Below are 10,709 nucleotides of genomic sequence, written 5' to 3' on the forward strand. Positions count from 1 at the left end.
AAGACAGAGAGAGATGGGGAAAAGGGCAGAGGGACAGAGACACAAGTAGAGCCTGAGATGAACACAGGAAAACATGAGAGAGAGAGAGAGACAGAGAGAGAGAGGTGTGCAGACACCCCCACCACGACCAGGGACAGAGGTGGACAGTGAGACCTCACAGGTGGGCAGGCTTGGAGCAGGGGGACCAGGACTGTCAAATGTTCTGATATCCGGCAGAAGTGGGTGGACAATGAAAGGACAGCCACAGGACTGTCAGAAAGGGACAAAGGGAAGCTGTTGATGCAGCCGCCCGCCTGCCCGGAAGAGAGGTTGAGAAACGGAGCTGCTGGGAGCATGGCACTGGGTGCTGGGGGTGGACAAAGCCTGATTGTTTGAGGCCCCTTTCCCCACAGCGCTGGGCCGCACCCCAGCCCAGGGCAGGGGCAAGTGCCAGCTTGATGACACATGCTTTCTTACTGGCTTGCTGGCTACGGTGGGGACACGGAGGTCGTCAGCACCCACAGAGGGACTTACGGGCAGGTGCGTGAATCACCCCAACCCCACTGACCCATGTGGCCTGGTTTCAGTGACTGAAGGCAGCAGACCCAGGAGTCTGCAGGCCTAGAATGCTCACAGACAGAGATGAGGGGATTCCTGCATGCCAGGGGACACGGTTTGCTTGCCTGGGGTTTGGTCCTCAGATCCCTTCTTGCTCAAGGACCTAGAAATCTAGGGACTGAGAACAAGCACCTATCTTTCCTCCTTTAGACTCCAAAGTACAGGTGCCCAGGTCCTTCTCCTAAAGGTCTAGAATTCTAGGCCCCCTCCCCTCCTCCCTCAGACCCAGGAGTCCAGGCCCCCAGTGCACTCAGGGACTGGCGCTCCCCTCCCTGGAAGGCCGGTCAGGGGTCACCAGGAGCAGAGCCACGGGGACATGGGGATGCAAGGAATGTGTGTGGGAGGTCTGGGTGAGGAGGAAAGGGTGGGGCGGCCTCCTGGGGAGACAGGGGTTAAAAGGAAGCACCAGGAGTGTCTGTGGACAGGAACAGCCTCTTCCAGGGAGGCCAGGAAGCCCAGGTGTCTGTCTGGCCTGGGCCCCACAGCCTGTACATCCTCTGCGGTCTGTCTCTCCGGCTCTGGCTCCTGGGCATCCTCTCTGCTTTCAGGGTCCCATCTCTCCCCACAACTCCCTGCATTCCTGACTCTCTCTGCTCCTGTGTCTGTCTGCCTGTGACACGTGCTGTCCCCATCCCAACCCAAGAACCCCTCACCCAGGAGTCCTCTGGACCCCCAGGCAGCCGGCCCCCAGCAGGTAAGATCACACTGTCAGAACCTCCAGGTGCAGGGGTGAGTGACACGGGAGCACAGAAGAAAAATCCCATGGGGAGGGAAGAAGGTCCAGACCCCTCCTGGGCCATCCCCTCCTGTTGGCAGGTAGGCATGCTGGAGCCCAGAGAAGTAAGAGACGCAGAGTGTGAACCACAGACCACCATGCGTGGTTCTGGGTTCTTACTCAACCTGCCTTCATGGGGCCTTCATGGGAACTGAAGACATGGTTAGCGTGACAAGAGGCCAGGGGAAGGATGGAGGTCAAGGGTCAGGAGAGCATGGAGGCTGGGGAAGGGGAGGATGAGGAGGGGCCTTGAGGGGGTCAGAGAGAGGAACTAAGGAACACTTGGTTTCCCTTCTCAGGAATGGGCATGAAGAAGCTGATCGTAGCCCTGATCCTTATGGCTGCAGGTGGGAAGAAAGGGGATGGGGGGGGCAGTGGGGGGGGCAGGTAGGGGCTGCTGATGGGAAAGTTTGGAATTGGGGAGGGGAATTCACACAGGTATGGAGGTGGGGTAGGCTTGGAGTGAGGAGGAAGCAGGTGGGGGGCTAGGTTAGGGATGGGGGTGCAGACAGGAAAAGGGTGGGAGGTGGTCTGGAAGGTGGGGAAGAATTTGAGGATGGGGGTGGGGAGGAGATGACCTGGAACAATGGGACGGCATTGGGGTTCACACTGGGGGATCCGCCTGGTGTCTCCAGACCTTCTCCCTGACTCAGACCCTTCCTCTCTCAGCCTGGGCAGAGGAGCAGAATAAGGTGCTGCACGGTGGACCCTGTGAGCAGACGTCTCACCCCTACCAAGCTGCCCTCTACACGTCAGGTCACTTGCTCTGCGGAGGGGTCCTCATTCACCCGCTGTGGGTCCTCACGGCCGCCCACTGCAAAAAACCGTGAGTCTCCATGCCATGAGTGAGGCGTGTCCCCGGGGGTGTCTTACAGATTTCAGGCATGAAGTGACACACACATCCCCCTGTCCCAGCACAAGGCCATCTGATAACCAGGCTCATCTGGCCAGTACTTAACTGAGCATTAAATATCCATCAGGCACAGTTTGGGGCCCCGGAGACAGCAGTGAAGAAAACAAGCAAAACTGCTGCTTTTATGAACTGACCTTGTAACTGGGGAATCAGACAGTGCAGAGCCCTGTAGACAGCAATGGAGTGAAGGATTTCAATCTAAGTGAGGTGGGAAACCACTGGAAAAATTCAGTCAGGGAAGCAGCAGCATCTGATTTACATTTTTAAAAAATATTTCATTAATTTATTTATTTACTTGTCAGAGAGAGAGAGAGACAGAGCACAAGCAGGGGGAGTGGCCGGCAGAGAGAGAAGCAGCCTCCCAGCTGAGCAAGGAAAGTGGGCTGGGCAAGGAGAGATGAAGGGATGCATGCACGTAGAATGATCTAGGACGTTGGCTTGGACCAGGGGATGAAGGATAGTTGAAAACTTTGGGAGGTGTTTTGAGACCAGCAGGACTCGGTGATGTGGGATGGAAGCAGCAGGGCTGACCGCCAGGGATTTGACTCAAACGAGTGAATGTTCCGCTGTGTCTCTGTGAGCCAGGGGAGAGGGAAATAGAACCAGTTTGGATATGGGCAAAGGAGTGTCAGCATTTGCTCTAGCCAAGGTGAGTCTGAGATACCAGGGAGACGTCCAAGAAGCATGAGGGTAGGTTCCTGGTGCCCAGAGGAGAGGTCAGACCTGGAGGTAAACATCAAGGGGTCATCCACAAATAAGTGGTATTTAAACGCAGGACGGGATGAGATCATTCAAAAAGCAGGCATAGGTAGAAAAGCAGAGGGACCAGGTCTAATCCCCAGAGCACTAATGATCACTAGTTAGGTTAACAGTTGCCATTTTGTTCAACGCTAACTATCAGCCAGGTGCTGAGGTAAGCAGTTTATATACATTTCCTGGAATCTCCACAAAAGGGACTCCTGGCCCCATTTTGCAGATGAGAATACTGAGGCTCAGAGAAGTAATAAGTGGCAACTCAAGTGTTTGGAAATCAACATGTGCCACTTCCTAGTGTGGGGGGAGGGGTCTAATCATGCAAGGTTATGGACTCCAGGACCTCATGATGGTCCCCCCCATGCTTGGGGAGACTCGGCTTCACTCCCACTATTCTCATTCATCCATTTGGTGCACATTGATCAAAGCATCTGCTAAGTGCCAGATTTGAGCTGGGCAGTGGGGATTCAACAGTGGATGAGAGAAATACACAGTCTCTGCCCTTAGGAACACAGGAGCAGAAACGCACAGAACAATAGTTATTTAACAAACGAGCCCTCAAAAAATCATATAATTACAAATCACCCTAAGTCCAGTGAAGGAAAAGAACAGGGATGGCTTCCTGAGAGAAAAGAACAGAGTACCCGCTTTATTATTATTTTTTTAATTTATTCGACAGAGATAGCCAGCGAGAGAGGGAACACAAGCAGGGGGAGGGGGAGAGGAAGAAGCAGGCTCCCAGCAGAGGAGCCTGACGTGGGGCTCGATCCCATAACGCCGGGATCACGCCCTGAGCCGAAGGCAGTCGCTTAACCGCTGTGCCACCCAGGCGCCCCAGAGTACCTGCTTTAGATGGAGGAGGTGTTAGGAAGGACCTTCTGGTGAGATGAAGTCCAAGCTGAGGCATGGAAAATGGGAAAGGGTAGACATAAGAAGAAGGGGGAAGGGGCATTCGGAGCAGAAGAAATGAAAAGACAAAGTCCCTGGGGTTGAAATAGTCTGGAGTGTTCTAAGAAAGTTACCAGTTCGCAGCAGGGCAGAGGATGGTGGAATGAGTTTTATTCCAAGGGCAATGGGAGCCATGGGAGAATTTTGAGCAAGGGAGTGATTCTTTGATCCATTTCACAAATATTTGTTGGATGTCTATCATAAATATGATAGACACAGGTCTAGACACTGAGGATGCTGTATCTGAACAAGACCCAAATCCCATCTTGATGTTCTAGAGTGGCGCTACCTAATACAGTAGCCAAAAATGGGCAGTTGGCCAATTAAATTTACGTTAAGAAAAATGCAATGAAATGACAAATCCAGGAGCCACACGTCAAGTGCTCAGTAGCAGCCTGTGTCTAGTGGCCACCATATCAAACAGCTGCCTGATTGAGGAAGTTCTATTGGACAGTGTTGCTATGGTAGGAGGAGAGACAATAAAATAAGTAAATATTTAACAACACGAAGATAGTATATCAGATGGTGATGGTAGATTCTTGGATGACAGAAAACAGGGAGAAAGGACTTGCCTGTTAGGGTAGATATTTGCATTTTAATTGGATCATCTGGGAAGGCCTCATGCAGAAGGTGACATCTGAAGGAGGTGAGGGAGGAAGCCATGCAGGTATGTGGGGGAAAGAGTTACTGGCAGAGGGAAGAGCCAGTGCAAAGACCCTGGGGTGAGAGGATGACTCATGAAAGGTGGGAAGCCGGTGTGCCTGGAGCAAAAGGAGAGAGGCAGAGAGTGGGAGGATATTGGAGAGGTGATGGGGGCAGGATGTGCAGGACCTTGTGGGCCAGGGTGAAAACTTCAGCCTTTACTCTAAGTGAGATGGGAGTCATGGAAGGGTTCGGAGCAGAGGAGGGACAGGAGGAGGTGGGATATTTTATGTTGTTAAAATTTCTCTGGTTGTTTTGTGGTGGATAGACCGTGGAGGGGCAAACACAGAAACAAGGAGTCCAGTGAGGTGTTTACTGCCATAGTCCCAGTAAGACATGATGGCTCCAGACAAAATGGTAGCAGTGGGGAGGTGAGAAGTGGTCACAACCTGGATATACTATAGAGAGCCAAAAGGACTTCTGGGCAGTTTGGATGTGAGGCATGAAACAAAGAGAGTCAAGAATAGTCTCCAAGGTTATTCTGGAAGGATGAAGTTGTCCTTTTCTGAGCTGGGAAGATTGTGAGGAGAACAGGCCAGATGGTTCATGGTACACCAGGCCACCCGCATCTCCCATTGCAGCCCTTTCTGGAGTCTCAGCTGCAGCCCAAGGGCTCCAGGTAAGACCCAGCCCTCCTCTTTCCCAGGAATCTTCAGGTTTACCTGGGGAAGCACAACCTTCAGCAAAGGGAGAGTTTCCAGGAGCAGAGTTCTGTCCTCAGGGCTGTGGCCCACCCTGGCTACAATGCTGCCACTCACGACCAGGATATCATGCTGTTGCGCCTGGCTCAACCGGCCCAATTCTCTGAACGCATCCAGCCCCTCTCCCTGGCGGAGGACTGCTCAGCCAACCACACCAGCTGCCACATCCTAGGCTGGGGCAAGACAGCAGATGGTCAGTAGGGCGAGGGTGATGGGGAAGCAGGTCAGTGGGGGGCAAGCTATGGAGGAGGTGGGCTAATAGTGAGGACCAATAGGGCAGTGTGTCAGTGGGGAGGGTTGGCAAATATGGGAGTTGAGGGAACGAGTGAACAGCCGGTGGAGAAAGTAGACCCATGGGTGAATGGTATGGAGAGAGAGGCCATAAGGTGAAGGATCAATGAAGAGGGAGGGTCAGTGGGGAGATTCAAATCAAGAAGGAGGCCAATGATGGAAAGGGACCAATCAGGATGCACAGATCATCAAGAAGAGATAATGGAGGAGGGACTAATGGAAGAAGAGAGATTAATAAAGCAGGGCAGCCACTGAAAGATATGAATTGAGAGTGCAAATGGGGTGGAGAGTGATAATGGGAGGAACCAACTGAGGAAGGGTCAGTGGTCAAGAGGAGTCACTAGAGGAGGGACTGGAGTGGGAACAAGTCCAGTAGGTCAGCAGGAACCATGGAAGGTAGTTGCGTCACTGAGCGAAGGGCCAAAAAAGGAAGATGGACCATTGGTAGAAGGGCAAATAGGAAGGGAGAACCTATGGGGGGAGGACGGGCTCATTGAGGAAAGGACCAATGAGGGGGGGTGGACCTCTGGATTAAGGCCCAATAAGAAGGGAGAACCAATGGAAGAAAATGGGACCAGTTACAAAAGGACCAATGGTCGAGTGTTGGCCAATCAGGATGAATCAACAGGAAAGAAGGGTCCAATGAAGGATGAAAGGGTGGAGGAGCGACTAATAGGGAATCTAGAGGTGAGCTGGAACTACTGAAGAAGGTGGGACCAGTGAAAGAGACAAGTAGAGGCAGGACCTGAGAGAAAGGGAAAACCAGTAAGGAATGAGGACTAGTAGAGGGGGGGCAATTAATGAGGAAGACAGGCCAATGGGAGGAAAGAATGATGTAAAGAGGGACCAATCAGGAGTCAGGGCCAAAGGAAATGGGCTTTTATGAATGAAAGACAAATAGGAAGAAGGAAACCAGTGGGAAATAGGGACCAGTAGGGGAGAGAGAACTTAAAGAGGTTGGAAGATCACTGGGGAGGACGTGGGAAGGACAGGCTACGAAGTCAGCCTGACCCGTCTCTCTCTGCAGGTGGTTTCCCTAACACCATCCAGTGTGCATACATCCACCTGGTGTCCCGTGAGGAGTGTGAGCGTGCCTACCCCAGCCAGATCACCCAGAACATGGTGTGTGCCGGAGATGAAAAGTATGGGAAGGATTCCTGCCAGGTGAGGCCACCAGGATCTTCCCGTTACATAGCCAAGGACAGAGACAGGAAGAGAGAAACACACAGACCCAAACAGAGCTTTACAGAGACATGCTGGGCGAGAATCCCAGGGAGAGAGTCTCAGTTGGACATTCAGAGACACAGCGAGGAGCAGGCAGAGATATAAAGACAGCCGGCAGAGACAGGAAACGCAGAGACAAGGGTAGAGATAGAGACATCAAGAACCAGAGAGACACAGCAAGGAGGCAGATGGTGTGAGGGAACTGTCCTTCCTCACACAGGGGACTGTCCTGTTTGGATATGACCAAGCTCTGGAGGCGGGCGGACCATAACTGGGGAGAGACAGGGCTCCATCCCCACTCCCAAATGCCTCCTTTAAGTTGGGATTTTTTTATTCCCCATCATCCACCGGGTCTCTCCCGGTTTATGCCAAAATTTACTCCAGCGCATTGAGGGACCCGAAGAGACCAATCAAGAGGGAGAAAGAGACAGAGCTGAGAACAGTGATACATAGCAACTTTTCTCTCCCCAGTTTTGTCGAGACACCGTCAGCATCCATACATCAGTGTAGAAGTTTCAGGTGTGTAGCGTGATGTTGGACTTCCGTTTGTGCGGAACGATTCCCGCAGTCAGTTTAGTTAACACCCAACATCCCGTGTAGACTCAATAAGAAGAGAAAGCAAAGCAAAGAAACAGAAAAGAAAAATTTTCGTTCCTTGTGTTGAGAGCTCGTAGGATGTATTATCTTAACAACCTTCGTAGATATCACACAGCGGTGTTGACTACAGTCCCCATGCTGCACATTCCATCCCTGGTACTTACCCTGTAACGGGACGTTCTTTCTCCTCTTTAGGTCTCTTTCTCTCTCCTTCTGTCTCTTTACATGTACATTTGCATATATAAACATAGCTATGATATGAATAGATTTATATAAATATAATGCGTATATAATACAAATGTAATACCACGCACTCAATATGTTTTATTATATATAATATATTATATATAAATATATAAAATATATTATATCATATATAAATATATAAATATATTATATTATATATATACATAAAATATATTACATTATATATAAATATATAAATATATAATAATTATATATAAATATAAAATATATTATATTATATATAAATATTATAAAATATATACAAATATATTATTTATATATATATTTTTTTCTCTCTCTCTCTCTGTCTCCACCTCACTCTGGACTTCTGCCTCTCTCCACACCTCTCAGTCTCTGTTCTTCTTCCTTTAAAAAAAAATGTTTTATTAATTTATTTGACAGAGAGAGAGCACAAGCAGGGGGTGCAGCAGAGGGAGAGGGAGAAGCAGGCTCCCCCTGAGCGGGGGGCCCAGCACAGGGCTCTCAGTCTCTGCTTCTAGCCTTTATTCTTTTTCTTTTCTTCTCTCCACGCCTCTCTGGATCCTGGTGTTCTCTATTTCTCTGTGTTTCTGAGTCCCCCTCAGACTCTCTATTTCCCTGTCTGTGACTGTGTGTGTGTCTGTCTCTCTGTCCCCAAGTCTATCCATCTCTGAGTGTCTCTCCCTCTGTACATGACTCTATGTGTCCTTCTGTCTCCCTGTCTGTCTTTCTTTTTTAAAGATTTTATTTCTAAGTAATCTCTACACCCAATGCAGGGCTTGAACTCACAACCCTGAGATCAAGAGTCACGTGCTGTACTGACTGAGCCAGCTAGGCGGCCCTGTCACTCTGTCTTTCTTTTCTCTGTGTGTGTGTTCCTGTAACTGATTCTCTCCCTCTTTCCCGCAGGGCGATTCTGGGGGTCCGCTGGTGTGTGGAGATCGTCTCCGAGGCCTTGTGTCATGGGGGAATGTTCCCTGTGGATCCAAGGAGAAGCCAGGAGTCTACACCGACGTCTGCAGATACGGCCACTGGATCCGGAAGACCATTCAGGCCAACTAACCCTGACACATGACATCTGACTCTTGACCTGTGGCCCCCACTTGTTGGCTCCAGAATATCTCTGACCAAGACTTTGCCTTCCCCCCACCTGCATAGATCCAACCCTTAATGCTTAATAAAAGCAGTGACGTGACCGTACAGATTCACCCTGGTTTTACCCCAGCCCCATCCTTGCATCACGGGGGGCAAGTGGGCACGTGGGCTAAGGTCTTACCCCATCGCTAAGAGAATACAGGAACACCCCTTCCAAGCATCTCTTCCTCCCTGGTTATTCCATGGGCTCTACTTCTTCCTGCAGGGGAGTGGTCACGAGTCCGGCAAAACGTGAGTTGGAATCTCAGCTCTGCCCCTTGCTAGTTGTGCACCCTTGGGAAGGGCCTCCCTTCACTGTGTAGATGTTCTCAACTGTAAAATGAAGATAATAATAGTAGGTTCCTCAAAGGGCGGTAGCTGTCGTTGGGAGGATTCAAGATTTCCAACGCGTGAACACATACAACAGTGCCTGGCACACTTGCTTGAGCAATAAAGAGTGGATTTTATTCTAAGCGGTGCTTTTGCTTTTATCCCACGTCTGTCTCTCAAGTCTAGATATTCTTAGTTCCCTTTGACACCTCAGTTTCATTTCTCCTCCCCTCCGGGAAGACATCCGTGAGCACTCCACCTTGTGCTAACCTTCACGGTGGCTCTCTCCCCTAAACCCCTTTTGTAGAGGTGAAAGAAGTGGGGGAGACCACACTGTGTGGGTAGGGGCTGGGAGAGAAGGTGGGAGAGCAGAGCAGGGCCCAGATCCCAAAGGACATCAGACCCCAGGTTGAGAGGATGAAACTTTCTCCTGAGGGCAGTGGGGAGCCATGGAAGGCTTGTGTACAAGAGCAGCGCTGGGACCTTGTACGGGATGGACCAGAGGGGAGAGACCGGAGGCCAGGGAGGAGGTCGAAGTGACGGTGCAGGGAAAGAAGGGGGCTGAGCTGGGACCAGGTGGTCTGGAGAAGGCGGCTGCCTAGGAGGTCACAGTATGGAGAGGGTTGGGTTGATGACATTCATTGTCATAGAGGGGACAACCTGTAGAAAGTCCTGGGGATGTGAGAACACCTGGTGTGCCCCAGAGATGGCAAATCAGCCAGGATGGTGGAGCCAGGGTTTGAGGTGGGAGAAGGGGGTGGGATGGCTGGAAGCGTAGGTCAGTGGACGATGGTGCCGACCTTGAGTGCCAGGAAGAAGCACTTGGCCTTGAGAAAACAACAGGGTCCCATCTGCTACAGTCCGTTTGAGGGGACAGCAATGGGCAGGGAGGAGAAGAGGCTGGAGTTCCCCAGAGAAATGAGGGGAGCAGACAGGCCCAAATGGGCAGGCCCTGGGACTGCTCCCACAGACGTGCACCACGCATGGTCCCTAACTGATGTACACGCCTCTACCCCCAAGGCCCAGGGCTGTCCCTGTCCTCAGAGAAGGGACACTGCATCATCTGTGAGGAAGGTAAAATATCTTCCAAGCCAGGGGTCCTCCCAGGAAGGAAGGCAAGTGGGACAGTTAGGGGCTTCCAGAGAGAGAGAGAGAGAGAGAGAGGGAAAAGACGGCCTTACATGGGGGCTGGATTTAGGGGCAAATAAATATTTGGGAACAGAGGGAGGATTGGAGACAACAATTCATTGGTTTTGGTATTTATTGCAACCATATTTTTGCCCAGGGCATCGTAGAATGAAATCAGACTTTATGAAACAGAGCAGACGCATCCTAGATGCTTAGGGTCAACCGTGTGTCGTTCTGAGACGGGGGAGTTACGTGGTCCGAAGACAGAGGGAGTATTTTAAAACAACGGATCCCCTCAGTTGCAAAGATCTCCAGATTTGGAGGAAAAGCACATGTCTTAAGAGCCAAAGTACGGTGAAAGTTGATCAAGCCATGGGATAGAAGGGAGTGG

At 50.9% G+C, this 10,709-nt stretch overlaps 1 protein-coding gene across 4 annotated transcripts; it reads left to right on the forward strand.

Moving 5' to 3' along the window:
* The first annotated feature begins 415 nt into the window (after positions 1 to 415).
* KLK6 (kallikrein related peptidase 6) lies at positions 416 to 9,315 on the forward strand. 4 transcript variants are annotated; one of them, XM_019792607.2, is made up of 7 exons: positions 416 to 519; positions 1,241 to 1,291; positions 1,672 to 1,719; positions 2,042 to 2,198; positions 5,335 to 5,582; positions 6,708 to 6,844; positions 8,636 to 9,315. In XM_019792607.2, exons 1-7 carry the CDS (start codon positions 438 to 440, stop codon positions 8,786 to 8,788), a joined length of 876 nt encoding a protein of 291 aa, XP_019648166.2. In that variant the 5' UTR covers positions 416 to 437; the 3' UTR covers positions 8,789 to 9,315. The 4 variants fall into 4 exon arrangements, with proteins under 4 accessions (XP_019648166.2, XP_019648168.2, XP_019648169.2 ...); XM_019792609.2 differs by having other exon boundaries at positions 425 to 519; positions 1,255 to 1,291; XM_019792610.2 differs by having other exon boundaries at positions 425 to 519; positions 1,274 to 1,291.
* The last annotated feature ends 1,394 nt before the right edge of the window (positions 9,316 to 10,709 follow it).

The sequence above is a fragment of the Ailuropoda melanoleuca genome, chromosome 12 (assembly GCF_002007445.2).
Source record: "Ailuropoda melanoleuca isolate Jingjing chromosome 12, ASM200744v2, whole genome shotgun sequence".
NCBI lineage: Eukaryota > Metazoa > Chordata > Mammalia > Carnivora > Ursidae > Ailuropoda > Ailuropoda melanoleuca.

Bases quoted from the DNA above. Each gene is read 5' to 3' on its own strand.
- KLK6 (XM_019792607.2), top strand. From the start codon at position 438: ATGACACATGCTTTCTTACTGGCTTGCTGGCTACGGTGGGGACACGGA. The intron at 5,583-6,707 runs GTCAGTAGGGCG...CTCTCTCTGCAG, and splicing joins CTGGGGCAAGACAGCAGATG to GTGGTTTCCCTAACACCATC. The intron at 6,845-8,635 runs GTGAGGCCACCA...TCTTTCCCGCAG, and splicing joins ATGGGAAGGATTCCTGCCAG to GGCGATTCTGGGGGTCCGCT.